Source organism: Mobula birostris, chromosome 5, assembly GCF_030028105.1.
Source record: "Mobula birostris isolate sMobBir1 chromosome 5, sMobBir1.hap1, whole genome shotgun sequence".
NCBI lineage: Eukaryota > Metazoa > Chordata > Chondrichthyes > Myliobatiformes > Myliobatidae > Mobula > Mobula birostris.
This window is the reverse complement of record NC_092374.1, coordinates 202,040,476-202,064,852: the sequence shown is the minus strand read 5'-3', so window position 1 is coordinate 202,064,852 and position 24,377 is coordinate 202,040,476. Positions and strand designations below refer to the sequence as shown.

Here is a 24,377-nt window from a genome sequence, read left to right as displayed (position 1 = left end):
CACCATGCATGCTGTGACCACCCTCTGCGAAGAAGTTCCCCCATGTTCCCCTTAAACATTTCACTCATCTCCTCTTAACCCATGACCTCTGGAAAAAGCCAGCTTACGCTTTCCTTCTCTATGTCACAATGCTAAGATCTTGTTGGCAAAAGTGGGGACCAAACCTTGATGACCACTTTGGCAGTTTTATTCAGGATGTCCGCAGCAGAGGCTTACTGTCATGTCACTTGGGCCTCCGAATGTGCTCAGCTCTGGATAAGGCAAATCACCAAAGCTTTGAGCAAAATCCACAACTGTTTTTGTGAACCCTCAGCTGCCCGAGAATGCTGTCGCCATTCATTGAGCCTCGATTATTTCTCATTTCCCATGGAGAATGTGCATTTTGTACCAGCACCTGATTCATCAGCCAGAGTCCCTGAGATTTCATCATGTAAAGATTTTATTTTGATGACTCTGTCTGCTCAGCAGACGCCACTTTGAGGAGCACCACCTGAGATCTACAGACTATAATAAAATAACTAAGGGCACTTTATTCAACTTTTTTTTTTTAAAAGTCACATAAAATAGCAGCTCCCAGTGTCTTCATTTTCTGCCAACATCTCTTAAAAGAATCTGTCTTCTTAGTGGGTTTTCCTGCACTATTCCCAAAGCTCTTCCCTACTGGAAAATACCGACTCTAGTGTCAATAGCTAGGAATAGGTCCCAGCGGACAAATTTGGTCTTGCCAAATTTGGGTGGCAGATGGAACTCTCTCTCTATGCACACGTTGACGCAGGGGATCCCAACCCTTTGCTTAACGGTATTGGTCCATGGCATTAAAAAAAAAGGATTAGGAACCACTGCATTGAAGACATACTGATGGGTATTCACATCAATAGCCTTCCCATCAAGCTCTTGACCCAAGTAAAACATCGAAAGCAACAGATTCGTTAACTATCTCCTTGTAGACCCGAAGATGCTGTCAAAAGGACCAAGCTCTCATCAGAGGACAAAATGCAGCACAGCCTTGAGAGGAATGGATCTGATTGGTTACAGAGATTAGTAAAAGGAAATTTAAAGTTTTACCACATTGATTTCATCTTCAAAGAGGGAAAACCCATTTTGCTATCAGGCAATGAAAATCAATCAACTTGGGCAAAGTTGAAAGAAAATTTCTTTCTGGTAACGAGCATTGATTAAGACTCATTGAGATTGCAAACTCTTTCCCCACAAGGTGACAAGAAGCGACATGGGGACTCTCTGTCAAACGAGTCCAATCTTCATGAATGAAATGGATTCCCTGGTGTCCACCTTCCCCTTCTCGAACACCAGGAAGATGTACTTATCATTGCTCGAATTGCTGAAGGTCGTCATGCAGGAATAACCACTCGCACCACTCCAGATCAACATCTTATCTTCCCACGTCTTCCCGTGATCATAACTCCATCTGAGGGTCAGATTTACACCTGAGAGGAAAAATTAATTGAAAGGTTAGGTACACAATTAGTACATATTTCGTCATGTGTGTTGGAAAGGAGTGTGAGACATCCATTTTTATTTTATAATTTATTTATTTAGACATACAACGCAGAGTTGGCCCTTCCTGCCGAAGAGCCACACTGCCCAGCAACCTCGATTTAACCCTAAACTAATCACAGGACTATTTACACTGACAAGTTAGGCTACTCGGTTCACCTTTGGACTGTGGGAAGAAACCAGAGGACCTGGAAGAAAGCCCACGCATTGCACAGGGAGAATGTACAAACTCCTTATGGAACTCTGAGCTCTGACACCGCAGACTGTAACAGCGTCATGCTGCCAGGCTACTGTGGCACCTCTCAAGCCCGCAGCACAGCAGAGGAGGGGTTATGATGCGAGTCGGACGGCCTTCACTTTTGGCAATGTCAACTGGTAATTGGCACCCCACTATTGACCACTGTCGCAGGCGAGCGGCAACCATCAAGCACCCCACTCTTTGAGCCCTAGTTCACAAAGCCAGTAAAACTTGCAGAGCAGCAAGCTGAACACTGGCCTGTCCCTGACATCCTGATCTTTTTAATCTGGCCAGGTATTTCAACCGTCCAAATCTTGGGTCATTCCTCGCACTCAGGGCTGGACCCCACCACTTCAATATACTGCCTTGATTTGGCCCGTACCAACCTTTCCAATTTGGCCCGGAGCTTAAATTGATCAAACCACGGGTCTTTCCACTCTCTCAGGCCCCACCATCTCGAATTTGATTCGATACATCAGAACCAAGGCGCCACATATCCATGTCTGCTCCAGCAAGGGCCGTACATTGGTTCAATATCCTGTTCCTAGGCCCAGACCCCACTGCCTCGATTCGGCCTACTCATGTCCGCTCCAGCAAGGGCCGAACATTGGTTCAATTCCCGTTCCTAGGCCCCAGGCCCCACTACCTTGATTCGGCCTACTCATGTCCACTCCAGCAAGGGCCGAATATTGCTTCAATTCCCGTTCCTAGGCCCCAGGCCCCACTACCTTGATTCGGCCTACTCATGTCCACTCCAGCAAGGGCCAAACATTGGCTCAATTCCCGTTCCTAGGCCCTGGACCCCACTGCCTCGATTCGGCCTACTCATGCTACACAGCGACTGTCCTACACTTTCAAGACTGCAGTTCACACCACTAAAATGCCAGGTCATTCAACAGCTCAGCTCCAAAAGGGAAGTTACAAGCTATTGATTGCAGTGTTCCTATCCAAGAAAAGTGTGATTAATACAGTAATTTTATTTTGTTTTGTTTGCTGCCAGCAAGTCGCCCCTGTGCTTCACCAGCGCCACTTTAAACTGCAATGCCCATAAAAAAATGAATCTTAGGGTGCTATTTGGTGACACATATCTAATTTGATAATAAATTTGCTTTGAAACTTATTGACAACCAAACCTACCTTTTCGCTGCATGACATCTCGACAGAGCATTCTATACACAAGTACATCGAGGTAGTTCAAATGGAGAAAAGAAACTCGCAGAATATCAAAGTCAAAGTAATGCATTATCAAAGTACATACATACATGTCACCATATACCAACTTGAGATTCATTTCCAGAAGACCATGAGGCACAGGAGCAGCAGTAAGCCATTCGGCCCATCGAGTCTGCTCTGTCATTCGATCATAGCTGATATATTATCCCGCTCAACCCCATTCTTCTGCCTTTTCCCCATAATCTCTGACGCCTTCCTAATCAAGAATATATACTCAATGACTTGGCCTGCACAGCCATCTGTGGTAATGAATTCCACAGATTCACCACCTCCTGGCTAAAGAAATTCCTCATTTCTGTTCTAAATGGATGCCCCTCAATATGTGCCCTCTGGTCCTGGTCTCCCCCATGATAGGAAACATCCTCTGCACATCCACTCTATCAAGAGCTTTTAAGATTCGATAGGTTTCAATGAGATCTCCCCCCCCCCCCCAAATTCTTCTAACCTCTAGCGAATACAGCCCTAGCGCCATCAAACACCCCTTATGAGCTCTTTCATTCTTGGGATCAATCTCATGAACCTCCTGTGGGCCCTCTCCAAATCCAGCACATCTTTTCTTTGATAAGGGGCCCAAAACAACTGCAGTCTGACCAATGCCTTTTAAAGAGATCCCGTTCAATTAATAAATAAAATCGAAAGTATAATGAAAGACAGAACAAAGGAAATCTTTCACGTTTCGTAAACTTTTGCTGGCTGCATCCAGTTGAAGCTGTGCGGCAACAAAGGCTATGTGCGTGGGAGCTTTTCATAGGGGTGGAGGGGACAGTGCTTATAGAAGTGGGATAAAAGCGATGCTTTCCCCGAAGGATTGCAGGAAAGAGGGTAGCGGGAAAATGAAAGACTTGAGATCTGTGTGGCACCAACTTTGCACCTCTTTAATAACTTAATGTTGAAATCGTGAAAGAGTGACAACAAACAGAGAAGGAAATCAGCTCAATGAGAATTTGGGTACGGGGGAAAGAAAAAGAGGAGGAAGAAATAGACGAGGACACGATAAAACAATAAAGTTAATCTCACTACTTGCAGGTATAGGCCTCCTTTGTTTAAATTGCCCCCACCGAACTAAATGCGTATCAACTATTACATCGCAAACATGAGGAAATCTGCAGATGCTGGAATTTCAAGCAACACACATAAAAGTTGCTGGTGAACGCAGCAGGCCAGGCAGCATCTCTAGGAAGAGGTACAGTCGACGTTTCGGGCCGAGACCCTTCGTCAGGACTAAGTGAAAGAAGAGCTAGTAAGAAATTTGAAAGTGGGAGGGGGAGGCGGAGATCCAAAATGATAGAAGACAGGAGGGGGAGGGATGGAGCCAAGAGCTGGACAGGTGATTGGCAAAAGGGATATGAGAGGATCATGGGACAGGAGGCCTATGGAGAAAGATAACGGGGGGGGGCAGAGGATGGGCAAGGGATATAGTGAGAGGGACAGAGGGAGAAAAAGGAAAGAGAGAAAAAGAATGTGTGTATATAAATAAATAACAGATGGGGTACAAGGGGGAGGTGGGGCATTAGCGGAAGTTTGAGAAGACTCTCGCAGCTATCCGGACTATTCCTCTTCTCACCCTGTCTCTTGCAAAAATGCCATCCCCTTCTCGCAATTCCTCCGTCTCTGCCGCATCTGTTCTCAGGATGAGGCTTTTCATTCCAGGATGAGGGAGATGTCCTCCTTTTTTAAAGAAAGGGGCTTCCAGTCCTCCACCATCAACTCTGCTCTCAAACACATCTCCCCCATTTCACGCACATCTGCTCTCACTCCATCCTCCCGTCACCCCACTAGCAATAGGGTTCCCCTTGTCCTCACCCACCACCCCACCAGCCTCCAGGTCCAACATATAATTGGCTTGTCTCCACAGGGGACTGTCTTGTCTCCCTTTCTCTTCACCATTTACACCTTGGACTTCAACTACTGCACAGAGTCTTGTCATCTTCAGAAGTTTTCGGATGACTCTGCCATAGTTGGATGTATCAGTAAGGGAGATGAGGCTGAGTACAGGGCTACGGTAGGAAACTCTGTCACATGGTGTGAGCAGAATTATCTGCAGCTTAATCTGAAAAAGACTAAGGAGCTGGTGGTAGACCTGAGGAGAGCTAAGGTACCGGTGACCCCTGTTTCCATCCAGGGTGTCAGTGTGGACATTGTGGAGGATTACAAATACCTGGGGATACGAACTGACAATAAACTGGACTGGTCAAAGAACACTGAGGCTGTCTACAAGAAGGGCCAGAGCCGTCTCTATTTCCCGAGGAGACTGAGGTCCTTTAACATCTGCCGGAGGATGCTGAGGATGTTCTACGAGTCTGTGGTGGCCAGTGCTATCATGTTTGCTGTTGTGTGCTGGGGCAGCAGGCTGAGGGTGGCAGACACCAACAGAATCAACAAACTCATTCGTAAGGCCAGTGATGTTGTGGGGATGGAACTCGACTCTCTCATGGTGGTGTCTGAAAAGAGGATGCTGTCCAAGTTGCATGCCATCTTGGTCAATGTCTCCCATCCACTACATAATGTACTGGGTGGGCACAGGAGTACATTCAGCCAGAGACTCATTCCACCGAGATGCAGTACTGAGTATCATAGGAAGTCATTCCTGCCTGTGGCCATCAAACTTTACAACTCCCCACTTGGAGGGTCAGACACCCTGAGCCAATAGGCTGGTCCTGGACTTATTTCATAATTTACTGGCATAATTTACATATTACTATTTAACTATTTATGGTTCTATTACTATTTATTATTTATGGAGCAACTGTAACGAAAACCAATTTTCCCCGGGATTAATAAAGTATGACTATTTCTCCGTAACTTCCACCACCTCCAACAGGATCCCACCATTAAGCATATCTTTCCCTCCCCCCACTTTCCACAGGGATTGCTCCCTACGCGACTCCCTTGTCCATTCGTCCCTCCATCCCTCCCAACCAATCTCCCTCCTGGCACTTATCCTTTTAAGTGGAACAAATACTACACATGCCCTTACACTTCCTCCCTCGCCACCATTCAGGGCCCCAGACAGTCCTTCCAGGTGAGGCAACACTTCATCTGTGAGTCGGCTGGGGTGATATACTGCGTCCGGTGCTCCCGATGTGGCCTTTTATATATTGGCGAGACCCGACGCAGACTGGGAGATAGTTTTGCTGAACACCTACGCTCTGTCTGCCAGAGAAGGCAGGATCTCCCAGTGGCCACACATTTTAGTTCCACGTCCCATTCCCATTCTGATATGTCTATCCATGGCCTCCTCCACTGTAAGAAGCCACACTCAGGTTGGAGGAACAACACCTTATATTCCGTCTGGGTAGCCACCAACCTGATGGCATGAACAATTGACTTCTCTAACTTCTGCTAATGCCCCACCTCCCCCTCGTATCCCATCCGTTATTTATATACACACCACACATTCTTTTTCTCTCTCTCCTTTTTCTCCCTCTGTCCCTCTCACTATACCCCTTGCCCATCCTCTGGGTTCCCCACCCTCCCCCTTTTCCTTCTCCCTGGGCCTCCTGTCCCATGATCCTCACATACCCCTTTTGCCAATCACCTGTCCAGCTCTTGGCTCCATCCCTCCTCCTCCTGTCTTCTCCTATCATTTTGGATCTCCCCCTCCCACTTTCAAATGTCTTACTAGCTCTTCCTTCAGTTAGTCCTGACAAAGGGTCTCGGCCTGAAACGTCAACTGTACCCCTTCCTAGAGATGCTGCCTGGCCTGCTGCGTTCACCAGCAACTTTTTCACCAGCAACTTTGATGTGTGTTGCTTGACTATTACATCATTGCTTCTGGGACCTCGCTGCAGAAGTTAGGACGTAGCAGTTAGAACATAACACTTTACGTTAGCAATCATGGTTCAATTCGTGACACTATCTGTAAGGAAGTTGTACTTTCTCCCCCGTGACCGCGTGGATTTCCTCCAGGTGCTCTGGTTTCCTCCCACATTCCAAAGATGTACAGGTTAGGGATAGTAAATTGAGGACCTTCTATTTTGGCACTGGAAGCATGGTGACATCTATGGTCTGCCCCAGTTGATTTAAACGACGTATTTCACTGTATGTTTCAATGTATATGTGACAAATAAAGCTAATCGTTAATCTTTACATTACAGACTCCACTTCAAAAATACCTGATTGATTTGGTGCTTTGGGATATCTTAAGATTTTTGTATCACCATGCACATTCTACATTTCTGTTACTTTATTTTGATTTGGAGAGTGCGCAGAACAGACCTCCTTGGCCCAACGAGCCACACCATCCCATTAACCCTAGCCTAACCAGAGAACAACTTCCGATCTTAGAAATTAACCTACTACTGGGGGAAACTCACACTATCTTGGAAAGAACATACAAACTTTCATACGGAGGATGCTGGGATTGAACTCTGACACCTTGATTTGTAATAGCGTTGTGCTAATCGTGATGATACCGTGGCACTAAATATACCTGTCTTTTGCATTGACACAAGGAAGCAGAGTTTGTCATTTTGGATCTTTACACAAAATTTGAGGCAGTAAATATGTGGATCTGATGTCAGCTGGAGCAAGTCCAGCTACTGACTGTGTTGCCCAGCAAGCCAGTCGCATCTGCCCACCTCTGACCCTCTCCCATGCATGCCTTTATCGACATGGCTTCTTAATGTTCACTGCTATGCCCACCCCAACCACTGTTAATGGCAGCTCATTCCAAATGCACTGGGTGTGAAGAAGCCGCCCCAGGTCCCTGCCTGGGGGAGAAAAAAAGACCATGGGCTTTCAGCTTGTCTTTGCCACTTACGATCTTAGATCACAAGACAAAGGAGCAAAATTAGGCCATTCGGCCCATCAAGCCTGCTCCACCATTCCATCATGGCTGATTTATTATCCTTCTCGACCCCATTTTCCTGCCTTCTCCTTGTAATCTAGACTAATAAAGAACCTATCAACCTCCGTTTTAAATATACCCAGTGACTTGGCCTCCACAGCCATCTATGGCAATGAATCCCACAGAATCCCTCTAGATTCCCTGCTCCTAGATTCCTCCACTACTGGAAACATCCTCTTCACATCCCCTCTTTCTAGGCCTTTCAATATTCAACAGGTTTCAGTGAGATTCCTCCCTTCATTATTCGAACTCCAGCATGTACAGGGGGGCCAGAACCGTCAAATACTCCGCATGCATTAGCTGAGTCTGTCGTAATGTCTTGGCCATCCTGTCTACCGCAGTTTGGACTCTATCGCTGCTGGTTACGATTTAATCCATTCCACGGTACTGTGTACATGATAACACTGTTCAGGAGCATAGCTATGAAACTCACGTTCAGAAGGGTTGGCGGGATTGCTGAAGAAAACGACGTTGTTTTTGATCAAGGCTCCTGCCGCTACGGCCGGGTCAATCAGGGTCTCATCGAAGAACACGCTTTCCACGGGAAGCGTCTCGCAGCCATCATAGCTCTTCACTATTATTCGACAGTGACAGTGGTAGAAATTCTGGTTCCTTGCGTTGATCACCACGGAGCCATCTGGAAGTTCATAGGGCTTAAGAACAAACACATTCATTGGACAGTAATATCTAAACTTCAAAGTAACATTTATTTCCAGAGTACAACCCTGAGATTCTTTTTTTTTCCTGCAGGCGTACTTAGCAAATCTAGAGGACAGTAACGGTAAACAGGATCAATGAACAACAAACAGTACAAATGCAAATATAAATAAAGAGAGCATGAAATAACAAGATGAAGGGTCTTAAAGTGAGATAGTCAGTTGTGGCAACACTAGAAACAGAATGAGGTTAGCAGTCCTCATTGTTCAAAGATGGTTAAAGGGTAGTAACTGTTCAAGAACCCAATGGTGAGAGGTCCTGAGGCCCCCTGTGCCTTCTACTTGATGGCAGCAGCGAGAAGAGCATAGCCTGGGGGGAGAGGATCTTTGATGGTGGATGCTGCTTTCCTACACCAACGTTTCATGTCGATGTGCTCAGTGGTTGGGAGGGCTTTATATGTTCAAAGATTCAAAAAACTTTATTGTCATTCTAACCATACCTCAGCTCTGCAGGGCAGAATGCGTTTCTCAGGGGCAGTGCAATCCTAACATAACAAACGCAACACTAAATAATAAATATAACAATAAATAGTAAAACACAACAGTCACGTGTCAGTTAAAATCAGTTATAAGGGTCCAGTGCAAGTTAAAAGTGTCCAAAGCAGAGTCAGGTGGAGCAGCTATTTAGCAGTCTGACTGCCTGTGGGAGGAAGCTGTTTAGTAGCCTTGTGGTTTTAGTTTTGATGCTCCTGTAATGTTTGCCTGATGGCAGAAGAACAAACAGTTCATGGAGAGGGTGTGAGGCGTCTTTAATGATGTACCATGTCTTCTGGAGGCATCAACTCTGAAAGAGGTCTTGGACAGAAGGCAGGGAGACCCCAATAACCTTCTCTGCTCCCCTAACCACCCTCTGCAAGGCTTTTTTGTCGACAGCACTGCAGCTGGAGTACCAGGTTGTGATGCAAAAGGTCATCACACTCTCTACCACGCCTCTGTAGAATGTAGTTAAGATGTTAGTGGGGAGTGATGCTTGTTTAAGCTTCCTCAGAAAGTGCAATCTCTGCTGGGCCCGTTTCACAATCCCAGTGGTGTTCCTGGACCAGGTGAGGTTGTCCGCGATCTGCACCTTAAGTGATGCACTTGGCCAAATCCACTACCTTTTGAAGGGATTTTCCACTCAAAGGCGTTGGTGTTCCTACACCAGGCCGTAATGCAGCCAGTCAGCACACTTTCCACCACATCTATAGAAGATTGTTAAGATGTTTGATGACATGCTGAATCTCTGCAGAATCCTGAGGAAGTAAAGGTGCTGTCATGGTTTCTTTGCCATTACATTTATATGATGGGTCCAGGACAGGTCCTCCGAGACACCCAGGAATTTAAAGTTACTGACCCTCTCCATCCCTGACCCTCCAATGATTACTGGCTCATGAATCTCTGGTTTCCTTCTCCCGAGATCTACAACCATTTTCTTGGTTTTACTGACATTGAGCAAGAGGTCGTTATTACTACAGCAGCCGCCCAAATTTTCAGTCTCCTTCCTGTATCCTGATTCATCAGCACAGCGACGTCACTAGCAAACGTGGAGCTGGATTTCAGACCACAAAGAACAGAGAACAAAACCAAATTAAGTCCTCTGAGGGACTGGGCAACTTCAAATTGTGTGGGTCGGAGTCAGAGAAGTACTTATTTCCCTTTGCACATGGAATCCACTGCCTGAGGTACAAGGCAGAGTAGCAAATAGTTTAACACTATTACAGCACCAGTGGGGAAGTTACGTCAGGGGGCGGGAAGGGTTGTATGTGGCGAGGGGGAGGGGCGTACGGGGCGAGGGGGTTTGACTTGGCCTCCACAGCCGTCTGTGGCAACAAATTCCACAGATTCACCACCTTGTGGCTAACAAAATCCTTCATCTCTGTTGTAAAGGGGCATCCTTCTATTCTGAGGCGGTGCCCTCTGATCCTAGACACCCCTCCTCTATAGGAAACATCCTCTCCACATCCACTCTATCTATGCCTTTCAATATTCAGTGGTTTCAATAAGACTGCTCCCCCCCTCCCCCACCATTCTTCTGTCCTCCAGTGAGTACAGGCTCAGAGCCATCAAACACTCATTTGTTAACCCGTTCATTCCCAGGGTCATTCTCATGAACCTCCTCATTTACGAGAACTTTTAAGAGCGTTTGTTTTCTTCTGATAGCTCCATAAACAAACAGATCAAAATAGATGTCATCTACGAATGGCACTGCATCCTTTCTTAGATACAGAACCCCCTACGCTTCACACGAGCAAAAGGAATTTCATTGCACCCTAGTGTATATGAGAACCAACTAACTGGAATCCAATTCTGAAACTAAGGAAGTTCTCCCTCACGTTCTGTCCATAGTTCCTTTTCAACTAACACCACTCAGAACATGCGTACGTCACACTTCTCCTTGTGAAACCATCGAAACCAACGAGATAGCGAGGTTGCTTCCTATATCCTCAACACAAATGACCCCCAGAGGTACGGAAACTGCCAGACACAGTAGTGAAACCTGATCATATGCTGAGTTGTTCACAAGTCAGAATATATTCTGAGAGTTCCTCCAGCACTTTGTGTGCCTCAACATTTTCATCATCTGCAGTTACACATGCTTATTTATTTTCTTATGTTTAACAAATTGTATATGAATTTTTTATTCTCTACCCCAGGTTGTTTTTTTTTTTTAAAAGCAGTGAGTTGTGATTTTGCAAGGGGGAGTGTCAAGATGGTGGTGGATGTCGGTAGCTTGGGTTGGAGCTTTTGAAGTTACGGTGTTCGCCGACCTTGGCAAATCTCTCGCAGACGTTTCATCACCAGTCGACATGACACATCCTCAGTGCTGGGAATAGCCTCCCCCCACCCCGTTCTCTTGCCTCAGTCCTGGCTGGCTACCTCTTCAGACGGCTAAAGATTCTCATGCCTGCTTCGTGTTTGCCTGTGCCAGAACCTCAGCAGCGTCCCAGATTAAAGTGGTGTCCCACTCGGTCTTCATTTACGAGAATCTTTAGGAGCGTTTGTTTTCTTCTGATAGCTCCGTAAACAAACGCATCTAAATAGATGTCATCTACGAACCCGTAAGAGCCACACAAATGCGAGCTAACAGAATTCATAGGTCAGCTGAAGGGGGTAGTTAATCTGGGCAGAGGCAAGCAAATCGGTGGGGGGGGTGGTGCGGGCACTCCCAGAAAGACCAACTGAGGATGTCACCTCAACTGGTGACGAGTGTCGGCAAGCTAATTGCCAAGCTCGGCGAAGACCGCAACGTCAAGGGGGAGTGTGTTACCCAAAACTGCTGTAACACAGAGACCACCACTACTTATCATTTAAACTGCTTTAAATTCCTACAATTAATGTAAAAGCACAAATATAAGTCCTCAGACAAACATCCTACTGCAACTGCTCATGGACTGATTGTCCCACTGCACCTGCGTAGCATCCAGACCAGGACCACCAGACTCAAAAAGAGTTACTTTCCCCAAGCAGTAAGGCTGATCAGTGTTGGCGCGTGGCCCAGTGGTTAAGGCGTTCGTCTAGTGATCTGAAGGTCGCTAGTTCAAGCCTCGGCTGAGGCAGCGTGTTGTGTCCTTGAGCAAGGCACTTAACCACACATCGCTCTGCGACGACACCGGTTCCAAGCTGTATGGGTCCTAATGCCCTTCCCTTGGACAACATCAGTGGCATGGAGAGGGGAGACTTGCAGCATGGGCAACTGCTGGTCTTCCATACAATCTTGCCCAGGCCTGTGCCCTGGAAACTGCCGGTCTTCCATACAACTTTGCCCAGGCCGGCGCCCTGGAAACCATCCAAGGCGCAAACCCATGGTCTCACGAGACTAACGGATGCCTATAATGCTGATGAATACCTCCACTCACTAACCCAACCCTCTGCGACCCCAAACCCGCCAGACACCAGTACTTCATCATTTCCTGTTAGTCACGTTATGTACAGACACTCCCGTGCCTAGCATCACTATGGACATACAATCAATTGATGTATAGTATATAAGCTAACTAACCCACAACATGAAGGCAAAAGAACACTCTAAGCAACTCCATGAAAAGGTCATTGAAAAGCAGAAGTCAGGAGATGAATAAAAGTAAATTTCCAAGTCACTGACTATCTCTTGGAGCACAGTTAAGTCAATCATCAAGAAATGGAAAGGTGGTATAGCTGTAAATCTGCCCAGAGGAGGCCATTCTCAAAATTGAGTGCGCCAAAAGGGGACTAGCGAGAGAGGCCACAAAGAGACCTATGACAGCTCTGGAGGGGTTGCAAGCTTCAGTGGCTGAGATGGGAGAGACTGTGCACACAACAACTGTTGCCTGGGTGCTTCACCTGTCGCAGCTTTATGGGAGAGTGGCAAAGTGAAAGCCACTGTTGAAATAAACTCACATGAAATCTCATCTAAAGTTTGCTACAGGCACGTGGGATACTCTGAAGCTAGTTGAAAAAAGGTTCTATGGTCTGATGAAACCAAAATTGAGTCTTTTGGCCATCAAACTAAAAGCTATGTTTGGCGTAAGCCAAACACCGCACATAATCAAAACCACACCGTCCCTACCATGAAGCATGGTGGTGACTGCATCCTGCTGTGGGGTGCTTCACTGCAGCAGGCCCTGGAAGGCTTGTGAAGGTAGAAGGTAAAATGAACGCAGCAAAATACAGGGAAATCCTGGAGGAAAACCTAATGCAGACTGAAGACAATTGCAGCTTAGGGGAAGATTTGTTTACCAGCAAGACAATGACCCCAAAGCTACACAGGAATGGCTTAAAAACAACAAAGTTAATATCCTGGAGTGGCCAAGTCAGAGTCCAGACCTCAATACAATTGAGAATTTGTGGCTGGACTTGAAAAGGGCTGTTCACTCACAATCCCCATGCAATCTTACAGAGCTTGGGAATAGAGAAAAACTGCAGTGTCCAGATGTGCAAAGCTGATAAGACACTTATCCAAACAGACTCAAGGCTGTAATTGCTGCCAAAGGTGCAGCTACAAAATACTGACTTGAAGGGGGTTAATACTTATGCAATCAATCATTTTGTGTTTTATATTTATGATTAATTTAGATCACTTTATAGAGATCTGTATTTCACTTTGACACAAAAGAGTCATTTTCTGTTGATCAGTGTCAAAAAAAAAAGCCACATTAAATCCGATGTTGTAAAACAATAAAACATGAAAACTTCCGAGGGTGGGGGGGGGGGGAGGGGGTCGGTGAATACTTTGTATAGCCTCTGTACATAACAAAACAATGTCTTCCGGACCATGGAGCACCCAACAAACATATAAACCAAACAGTATACTATAAATAAGTTAACAAAAGAAAAAACATAGAAACCATGGAAACTACAGCACAGAAACAGGCCTCTTGGCCCTTCTTGGCTGTGCTGAACCATTTTCTGCCTAGTCCCACTGACCTGCACACGGACCATATCCCTCCATACACCTCCCATTCATGTATCTGTCCAATTTATGCTTAAATGTTAAAAAAAGAACCCGAATTTACCACCTCATCTGGCAGCTCATTCCATACTCCCACCACTCTCTGTGTGAAGAAGCCCCCCCTAATGTTCCCTTTAAACTTTTCCCCCCCTCACCCTTAACCCATGTCCTCTGGTTTTTTTCTCCCCTTGCCTCAGTGGAAAAAGCCTGCTTGCATTCACTCTATCTATACCCATCATAATTTTATATACCTCCATCAAATCTCCCCTCATTCTTCTACACTCCAGGGAATAAAGTCCTAACCTATTCAACCTTTCTCTGTAACTGAGCTTCTCAAGTCCCAGCAACATCCTTGTAAACCTTCTCTGCACTCTTTCAACCTTATTAATATCCTTCCTGTAATTTGGTGACCAAAACTGAACACAATACTCCAGATTCGGCCTCACCAATGCCTTATACAACCTCATCATAACATTCCAGCTCTTATACTCAATACTTTGATTAATAAAGGCCAATGTACCAAAAGCTCTCTTTACGACCCTATCTACCTGTGACGCCACTTTTTGGGAATTTTGTATCTATATTCCCAGATCCCTCTGTTTTACTGCACTCCTCAGTGCCTTACCATTAACCCTGTACGTTCTACCTTGGTTTGTCCTTCCAAAGTGTAATACCTCACACTTGTCTGTATTAAACTCCATCTGCCATTTTTCAGCCCACTTTTCCAGCTGGTCCAAGTCCCTCTGCAAGCTTTGAAAACCTTCCTCACTGTCTACTACACCTCCAATCTTTGTATCATCAGCAAATTTGCCAATCGAATTACCACATTATCATCCAGATCATTGATACAGGTGACAAATAAGAATGGACCCAGCACTGATCCCTGTGGCACACCACTAGACACAGGCCTCCACTCTGAGAAGCAATCCTCTACTACCACTCTTTGGCTTCTTCCATTGAGCCAATGTCTAATCCAATTTACCACCTCTCCATGTATACCTAGCGACTGAATTTTCCTAACTAACCTCCCATGCGGGACCTTGTCAAAGGCCTTACTGAAATCCATGTAGACAACATCCACTGCCTTCCCTTCACCCACTTTCCTGGTAACCTCCTCGAAAAACTCCAACAGATTGGTCAAACATGACCTATCACGCACAAAGCCATGTTGACTCTTCCTAATAAGTCCCTGTCTATCCAAATGCTTGTAGATTCTGTCTCTCAGTACTCCCTCCAATAACTTACCCATTACCAACGTCAAACTTACCGGCCTATAATTTCCCAGATTACTTTTTGATCCTTTTTCAAACAACGGAACAACATGAGCCATTCTCCAATCCTCCGGCACCTCACCCATAGACACCAACATTGTAAATATATCTGCCAGGGCGCCTGCAATTTCAACACTAGTCTCCTTCAAGGTCCGAGGGGAATACCCTGTCAGGTCCTGGGGATTTATCCATTTTAATTTGCCTCAAGATAGCAAGCACCTCCTCCTTTTCAATCTGTACAGTTTCCATGATCTCACTACTTGATTCCCTCAATTCCATAGACTTCATGCCAGTTTCCTTAGTAAATACAGACGCAAAAAAACCATTTAAGATCTCCCCCATTTCTTTTGGTTCCACACATAGCCGACCACTCTGATCTTCAAGAGGACCAATTTTATCCCTTACAATCCTTTTGCTCTTAATGTACCTGTAAAAGCTCTTTCGATTATCCTTCACTTTGACTGCCAAGGGAACCTCATGTCTTCTTTTAGCCATCCTGATTTCTTTCTTAAGTCTTTTCTTGCACTTTTTATACTCCTCAAGCACCTTATTTACTCCCTGTTTCCTATACATGTCATACAACTCTCTCTTCTTCTTTATCAGAGTTGCAATATCCTTTGAGAACCAAGGTTCCTTATTCCTATTCACTTTGCCTTTAATCCTGACAGGAACATACAAGCTCTGCACTCTCAAAATTTCTCCTTTGAAGGCTTCCCACTTACCAATCACATCGTTGCCGGAGAACAACCTGTCCCAATCCACGCTTTTTAGATCCTTTCTCATTTCTTCAAATTTGGCCTTCTTCCAGTTCAGAATCTCAACCCTACGACCAGATCTATCCTTGTCCATGATCAAGTTGAAACTAATGGTGTTACGATCACTAGAACCAAAGTGCTCCCCTACACACACTTCCGTCACTTGTCCTAACTTGTTTCCTAACAGGAGATCCAATATTGCATCCCCTTTAGTTGGTACCTCAATATATTGATTTAGAAAAGTTTCCTGAACACATTTTACAAACCCTAACCCATCTAGACCCCTAACAGTATGGGAGTCCCAATCTATATGTGGAAAATTAAAATCCCATATCACCACAACTTTATGTTTCCTGCAGTTGCCTGCTATCTCTCTGCAGATTTGCTCCTCCAATTCTCACTGTCTATTGGGTGGTTTATAATACAACCCCACTAATGTGGCCATACCTTTCCTGTTTCTCAGCTCCACCCATAAGGACTCAGTAGACAAGCCCTCTAGTCCTGCCTGAGCACTGCTGTAATATTTTCCCTGACAAGCAATGCTACTCCCCCACCTTTCATTCCTCTGCCTCGATCACATCTGAAACATCGGAACCTTGGAATATTAGGCTGCCAGTCCAGCCCCTCCTGTAGCCAAGTTTCACTAATTGCTATAACATCATAATTCCACGCGTCAATCCACGCCCTCAACTCGTCTGCCTTCCCCGCAATACTCTTAACATTGAAATATATACACCTCAGAAGATTTTTACCACCACTCACAACCTATTTGCGGCTTTGCTTGAACTCTTAACATAATTTATTTTCACCCCAGCCACACTGTCAGCTCTGGCACCCTGGTTCCCATTCTCCTGCAAATCTAGTTTAAAGCCTCCCCAATAGCACTAACAAACCTCCCTGAAAGGATACTGGTCCCCCTGTAGTTCAAGTGTAACCCATCTCTCTTGTACAGGTCCCACCTGCCCCAGAAGAGGTCCCAATGATCTTGAAATCTGAAACCCTGCCCCCTACACCAGTTCCTCAGCCACTTGTTCATCCTCCAGAGCATCCTATTCTTACCCTCACTGGCACCTAGCACAGGTAGCAATCCTGAGATTACCACCCTCAGGGTCCTGCTTTTCAGCTTCCTACCAAGCTCTCTATACTCACTCTCCAGGACCTCCTCACTCTTCCTTGCTATGTCATTGGTACCGATGTGCACCACGACATCTGGCTGGTCACCCTCCCACTTCAGAATGTCATGCAAGCGATCAGAGACATCCTTGACCCTGGCACCCGGGAGGCAACAAACCATCCTGGATTCTCTGTCACGACCGCAGAACCTCCTATCTGCACCTCTAACTATCGAGTACCCTATCACCACCACTCTCCTCTTTTTCCACCCTCCCTGCTGCACTGCAGAGCCAGACTCAGTGCCAGAGATCCGGCTACTGCAGCTTGTCCCAGATAAGTCATCCCCCCAACGGTATCCAATGCGGTATACTTGTTGTTGAGGTGAATGGCCACAGGGGAACCCTGTTCTGCCTGCCCTTTCCTCTTCCCTCGCCTGACAGTGACCCAATTTCCTGTGCTCTGCTCCTTTGGCATAACTACTTCCCTGTAGCTACTATCTATAATCTCCTCATTCTCCCGAATGATCCGCAGGTCATCCAGCTCCTGCTCCAGTTCCCTAACGTGGTTTGTTAGGAGCTGCAGCTGGATGCACTTCTTGCAGGTTCAAAATGTGTGCAGTAAAGTGCAGCACGGGTAAGCAGTAAACAGCTCGCTGTCCCAGTGACAAGACTTCGGTGGTGGCAGAGTATTCATTCATCTCAGAGCCCAAGGGAAAAGCTGTCGCCCGGTCTAGCAGTGCTAGTCCTGATGCTCCTGTACCTCCTTCCTGATGCTAGTGGGTCAAAGAGATTGTGGAACGTGTGGTAAGGATCCTCAACTAGGCTTTAGATCCTTCATCTGCAACGCTCCTGGTAAGTGTCACAAATAAGCGGGGAGGGAGACCCCAAAGGTCCTCGTGGAGCTTTTCACTGCCCTCTGTAGGGTCCTGTGGTCCGATGCCTTCCAGTTTCCTTACTATACAATGATGCATCCAGACAAGACCCTCTCCATGGTGGTCCTGTAGAAAGGGGACGTAGGGAGCTCTGCATGGCTCAGTATCTTCAGAAAGTGTAGACTCTTCCACGCCTTCTTGACTAGTGAGGGGTTAGTCCAGGTTAGATCATCCATTATGTGCACACCGAGCAACTTCGTACAGCAGATCCATTGATGTGCAATGGGGAGCGGTCGACCTGTGCCTTCCTGAAGTCCACAGACATCTCTTTTGTCTCGTCCATGTCGAGGTTCAGGTTGTTACTCTTGCACCACTTGACAAGGAGCTCTACCTCCTCTCTGTATGCTGACTCATCATTGTTGCTGGTAAGGCCATCACTGTCGTATCATCAGCAAACTTGACGACGCGGTTGGACCTGAATCTGGCAGCAGTGAGTCTGCAGCAGACTTTGTTCGCCTTTACACAGGAGAACAGGAAATAAGACTAAACAACTTTGTTATGAACAGCCCTTTGTAACTCAAGCATTCACTGTCAGACAGTAGATGCAGAACGACCTGAAAGGGATTTGGTGCAGCCCAAGAATAATAGGGGAGAAATCAGCCAGGATTTAAATACTGGCCCATGTTATTGCTTCATTGATGGACACGTGGCCAAGTGGTTAAGGCATTGGACTAGCGACCTGAAGGTCGTGAGTTCAAGCCCCAGCTGAGGCAACGTGTTGTGTCCTTGAGCAAAGGACTTAATCACTCATTGCTCTGCGACAACACTGGTGCCAAGCTGTATGGGTCCTAATGCCCTTCCCTTGGACAACATTGGTATCATGGAGAGGGGAGACTTGCAGCATGGGCAACTGCTGGTCTTCCATACAACCTTGCCCAAGCCTGCGCCCTGGAGAGTGAAGACTTTCCAGGCGCAGATCCATGGTCTCGCAAGTCTAACAGATGCCTGATGGACAAGGGCTCAATGTCACAGTGTCCATTGTAGAGTCTAACCAGACACAGAAACAGTACCTTTGGCACATCTGGCTCGTGTTGATCAAGATTCACACTTGCCTGCGTTTAGCCCATTTTCCTCAAAACCTTTCCAATACACTGACCCTGTCCAAGAACCTTTTAAATGTTGTTTATTTTCAAATGGTTTCATTTATCAGAAATTGTACATAGCATACAACCTGAAATGTTTGTCTTTACAGACATCCACAACAATCAGAACCCCACAGAATAAACGGTAGAAAAAGGTTAGAATTCCAGTCCCCTCTCCCCCCACCCCACAAACAGTAGCATCAACCTCCGCCCCCCACCCGTTTCAGCAAAAAAGCAACAAACACACTCATGATCTGTAGTCAACAAAAAAAAGACTTGTTTACCTGACACTTGGACCTCTCCCTCTCCCAAACATGGACAGAGAGTTATCACCTGTTTTTCATGTCGAATGGGGAGACGACAGTCGCTGTTTTGGTGTTACAGGTGTCGTACCGCTCTTTTATTCGGAGATTCCTGATGCAACAAACTCTCCCCCAGTCAAGAGGAAAAGGGTGGGAATGTGACCGCTCGACTACAAAGACCGCTATCCATACATCCGCCACAGTGAAATCCCGATGTTCCTCCTCCCGCGACACTTCAGTGTGAGCTGGCATTGGTTGCCCACAGGGCTGCACCCCAGAGGCGCCATCTTCCAAGCCGCGTACCTGCTTCAACCACTCGCTCCAGCAGCTTGTTTCATGCCATGACCATCAGGGTGGAAGCGTTGCCATTCCATTAAATCTCTTCCCTCTCACCTTAAATCTATTCCCCTCAGATCTTGATTCCCAAACCCTGGGGAAAAAGCCCACCTATGCCTCTGCGAACTTGATATAACGCTACAGGGATACAGCAAGGTAATAGTCTGTCTGCACCAGTCCACGTCTGCACTACCCAATTAACCTACCAACCCGTACGTGTTTGGACTGCAGGAGGAAGCCGGTGCACCCGGAGAAAACCTACAAGCTTCTTACAGACAGCGGCAAGGACTGAACCTGGGTCACTGCCATTATACTAACTGCTAATTTACCATGCTTGCTCAAACTCTCTGCATAATTCAACCACACAAGACGCAGCAACATCTTTGTGGATCTTCTCTGCACTTTTCCCAGCATCTTTCCTTTAGCACGGTGGTCAAATCTGAACGATTTAGCATCACCAACAAACTGCATCCGAAGTTCAGCCTAAACCAACCCCTCTCACATCCCCAAGCCCACCATTTGAAAACTCCAACACCACGGCTCATCTGCCTCGTTTTCCCCTCTGCAGCCCCCACACAAACCACGCAGCCCGGCATTAGTACCTGGTTCTCGTCCGGGTTGAAGTCGCTGCGTCTCTTCGGCTGATTGTATGGAATTCCCTTCAGGCTCCCGCCATTCCTCCAAGTCTTGCCATGGTCGTCGCTCAGAATGCAGAATATCCCATCTTCCTTGATTGTTCCGTGCCCGCAGGCGATCAAGCGGCCCTTGTTCGGCGGGTACTTTTTCTGTAGGAAGCCATCATTGGAAAGTTTGAGAAAGTGCCCAGAGCTGTCAACTTGTGTGAACTTACTTAGTGAGAAAGGAATTTGGTTCCAGCAGGAAGAGTTGCCTAATTTGTGCTGGGAATGTGTTTAATTTTAATCAATACCCTATGGCGGGGATGATGGAAAAGCTCAGACAGTAAGTGCCTTTACCACTCATTCAAGTACCATATGAACTCTACAACCTTTGAGACAACACTCAGCAATTGATTCTTTTACCTTGTTCTACCTCAATGCACAGTGTAATGAATTGGTCTGTACAACCAGTGTGCAAGCCAAGCTTTTCACCGTACATGTGGCAATCAGAACATTTTTGGATCACAGAAACAGAGTCTGAGAGGCATAACAGAAAAGCAGGTCCACCATGTCTATATCAAACCCACTTACCTGCAGTACATGGTGAGGAAGGCAAACACAATGTTAGCATTAATTCACGAGGACTACAATATAGAAACAAGGTTGTAATGTTTTATAAGGCATTGCTCAGACCGCACTTAGAGTGTTAGTAGTTTTGGGCCCGACATCTAAGAAAATATGTGCAGGGACTGGAGAGGGCCCAGAGGAGGTTCATGAGATTGATTCTGGGAATGAAATGGTTAATGTACGAGGAGGGTTTGATGGCTCTGGGCCTACACTCCCTGGAGTTCAGAAGAGTGAGGGGGGAATCTCATTGAAACGTACCAATATTGAAAAGCCTGGATAGAGTGGATGTGGAGAGGATGTTTTCTGTAGCGGTGGAGTCTAGGACAGAGGTGGTCCATTTAGAACAGGGATGAGGACACAGGATACTGAACACGTGGAAATCAATGCCACAAGTGGCTGTGGAGGACAATTCATCAGGTACTTGAAGCAGAGGTTTACAGATTTTTGGTTAGTAAGGGTGTCAAAGATTACAGGGGTAAGGTGGGAGAATGGGGTTGGGGGGGGATACTAAATTAGCAATGATGGAATGGCAGAGCAGACTCGATGGGCTGAATGGCCTAATTCTGCTCCTACATTATGGTCAAACATGAAGTCCTAAAGCATGGAAAGAGGGTTTTTGGGTCAACTGGTCCACATTGACTCTGCAGCCCATGGAGTGATCAGATCTGCTCACATTGGGAACATACTTCAGGAAACATCTCCTATGCACTTAGCTCCATGGCTTTCAAAAGTTCCTAATACGTCCAACTCTAAATATACACCACCCCTTGTGTGAGGAAGCTGCCCCTGATATCCCTTTTAAATCTCTCACCTCTGATCCTACACCGATAACCACTCGGTTTAATCACCTTCTCATTGGGAAGTAAAAGACTACGTGCTTTCGCGCTCTCTGTGACCCTCATGATCTTCAATCCCTCCATCAACTCAGGAGGGGGAAGAGGAAGAGTCAGGTATTGGAGAGTACCCCTGTGGCTGTATCCCTTGACAATAAGTACTCCTGTTTGAGTACTGTTGGGGGGACAGCCTACCTGGGGGAAGTAACAGTGGCCGTGCCTCTGGCACAGAGTCTGGCCCTGTGGATCAGAAGGGTAGGGGAAGGAAGAGGAAGGCAGCAGTGATAGGGGACTCTACAGTTAGGGGAGTCAGACAGGCGATTCTGTGGACGCAGGAAAGAAACTCGGATGGTAGTTTACCTCCCAGGTGCCAGGGTCCGGGATGTTTCAGATCGTGTCCACAATATCCTGCAGTGGGAGGGAGAACAGCCAGAGGTCATGGTACATATTGGTACCAATGATATAGGTAGGAAAAGGGAAGAGGTCCTGAAAATAGACTACAGGGGATTAGGAAGGAAGTTGAGAAGCAGGACTGCAAAGGTAGTAATCTTGGGATTACTGCCTGTGCCATGTGACAGTGAGTATAGGAATAGAGTGAGGTGGAGGATAAATGCGTGGTTGAGGGATTGGAGCAGGGGGCAAGGATTCAGATATCTGGATCATCGGGAACACTTTTCGGGCAGGTATGACCTGTATAAAAAGGACAGGTTGCACTTGAATCCCAGGGGGACCAATATCCTGGCAGGGAGGTTTGCTAAGTCGACTGGGCAGAGTTTAAAATAGAATTGTTGGGGGGTGGGAACCGAAATGAAGAGACTGGGGAAGAGGCGGTTGGCTCACAAATAGAGAAAGCTTGTAGACAGTGCGAGAGGGAGGATAGGCAGGTGATAGAGAAGGGACTCGCTCAGATGGACGGTTTGAGATGTGTCTGCTTTAACACAAAGTGTATTATGAACAAAGCGGATGAACTTAGAGCGTGGATCAGTACTTGGAGATATGATGTGGTGGCCATTACAGAGACTTGGATGGCTCAGGGACAGGAATGGTTACTTCAAGTGCCAGGCTTTAGATGTTTCAGAAAGGACAGGGAGGGAGGCAAAAGAGGTGGGGGCATGGCACTGAGGATCAGAGATAGTGTCATGGCTGCAGAAAAGGTGGACATCATGGAGGGATTGTCTACGGAGTCTCTGTGGGTGGAGCTTAGGAACAGGAAGGGGTCAATAACTCCACTGGGTGTTTTTTTTATAGGCCGCCCAATAGTAACAGGGATATCGAGGAGCAGATAGGAAAACAGATCTTGGAAAGGTGTAATAATAAGAGTTGTTGTGATGGGAGATTTTAATTTCCCAAATATCGATTGGCATCTCCCTAGAGCGAGGGGTTTAGATGGGTGTTAGGCGGTTTCTGGAAGGTTTCTTCACACAGTTAGAGTAAAGGGAATTATGATGCTATCAGGCAGGAAATTGGAAGCTTAAATTGGGAACAGATGTCCTCAGGGAAAAGTATAGAAGAAATGTGGCAAATGTCAGGGATTAGTTGTGTGGAGTTCCGCATAGGTATGTTCCAGTGAGACAGGGAAGTTATGGTAGGGTACAGGAACCGTGGCGTACAAGGGCTATAATAAATTTAGTCAAGAAGAAAAGATTACAAAAAGTTTCAGAGAGATTGGTATTGTTAGAGATCTAGAAGATTATAAGGCTAACAGGAAGGAGTTTAAGAAGGAAATTAGGAGAGCCAGAAGGGGCCATGAGAAGGCCTTGGAGAGCAGGATTAAGGAAAACCCCAAGGCATTCTACAAGTATGTGAAGAGCAAGAGGATAAGACGTGAAAGAATAGGTCCTATCAAGTGTGACAGTGGGAAAGTGTGTTTGGAACCGGAGGAAATAGCAGAGGTACTTAATGGATACTTTACTTCAGTATTCACTATGGAAAAGGATCTTGGTGATTGTAGTGATGACTTGCAGCAGACTGAAAAGCTTGAGCATGTTGATATTAAGAAAGAGGATGTGCTGGAGATTTTGGAAAGCATCAAGTTGGTTAAGTCGCCGGTACCGGACAAGATGTACCCCAGGCTACTGTGGGAGCGTGGGAGGAGACTGCTGAGCCTCTGGCGATGATCTTTGCATCATCAATGGGGATGGGAGAGGTTCCGGAGGACTGGAGGGTTGCGGATGTTGTTCCTTTATTCAAGATAGGGAGTAGAGATAGCCCAGGAAATTATAGACCAGTGAGTCTTACTTCAGTGGTTGGTAAGTTGATGGAGAAGATCTGACAGGCAGTATTTATGAACATTTGGAGAGGAATAATATGATTAGGAATAGTCGCATGGCTTTGTCAAGGGCAGCTCGTGCCCTACGAGCCTGATTGAATTTTTTGAGGATGCGACTGAACACATTGATGAAGGAAGAGTTGTAGATGTAGTGTATGTGGATTTCAGCAAGACATTTGATAAGGTTACCCCATACAAGGCTTATTGAGAATGTCAGGAGGCATGGGATCCAAGGGGACATTGCTTTGTGGATCCAAAATTGGCTTGTCCACAGAAGGCGAAG

General features: G+C 46.3%; 1 protein-coding gene across 1 annotated transcript in view; it reads right to left on the bottom strand.

The window, feature by feature from the left end:
• Window positions 1-1,006: 1,006 nt before the first annotated feature.
• neu1 (neuraminidase 1) overlaps window positions 1,007-24,377 on the bottom strand; it is a 56,505-nt gene continuing 33,134 nt past the window's right edge. The window contains exons 4-6 of the mRNA XM_072259337.1: window positions 20,351-20,533; window positions 8,269-8,488; window positions 1,007-1,445 (exon numbers count right to left, since the gene is read on the bottom strand). Coding sequence (XP_072115438.1) covers window positions 1,243-1,445; window positions 8,269-8,488; window positions 20,351-20,533 — 606 coding nt within the window. The 3' untranslated portion in view covers window positions 1,007-1,242. The remainder of the gene's footprint in view (window positions 1,446-8,268; window positions 8,489-20,350; window positions 20,534-24,377) is intronic.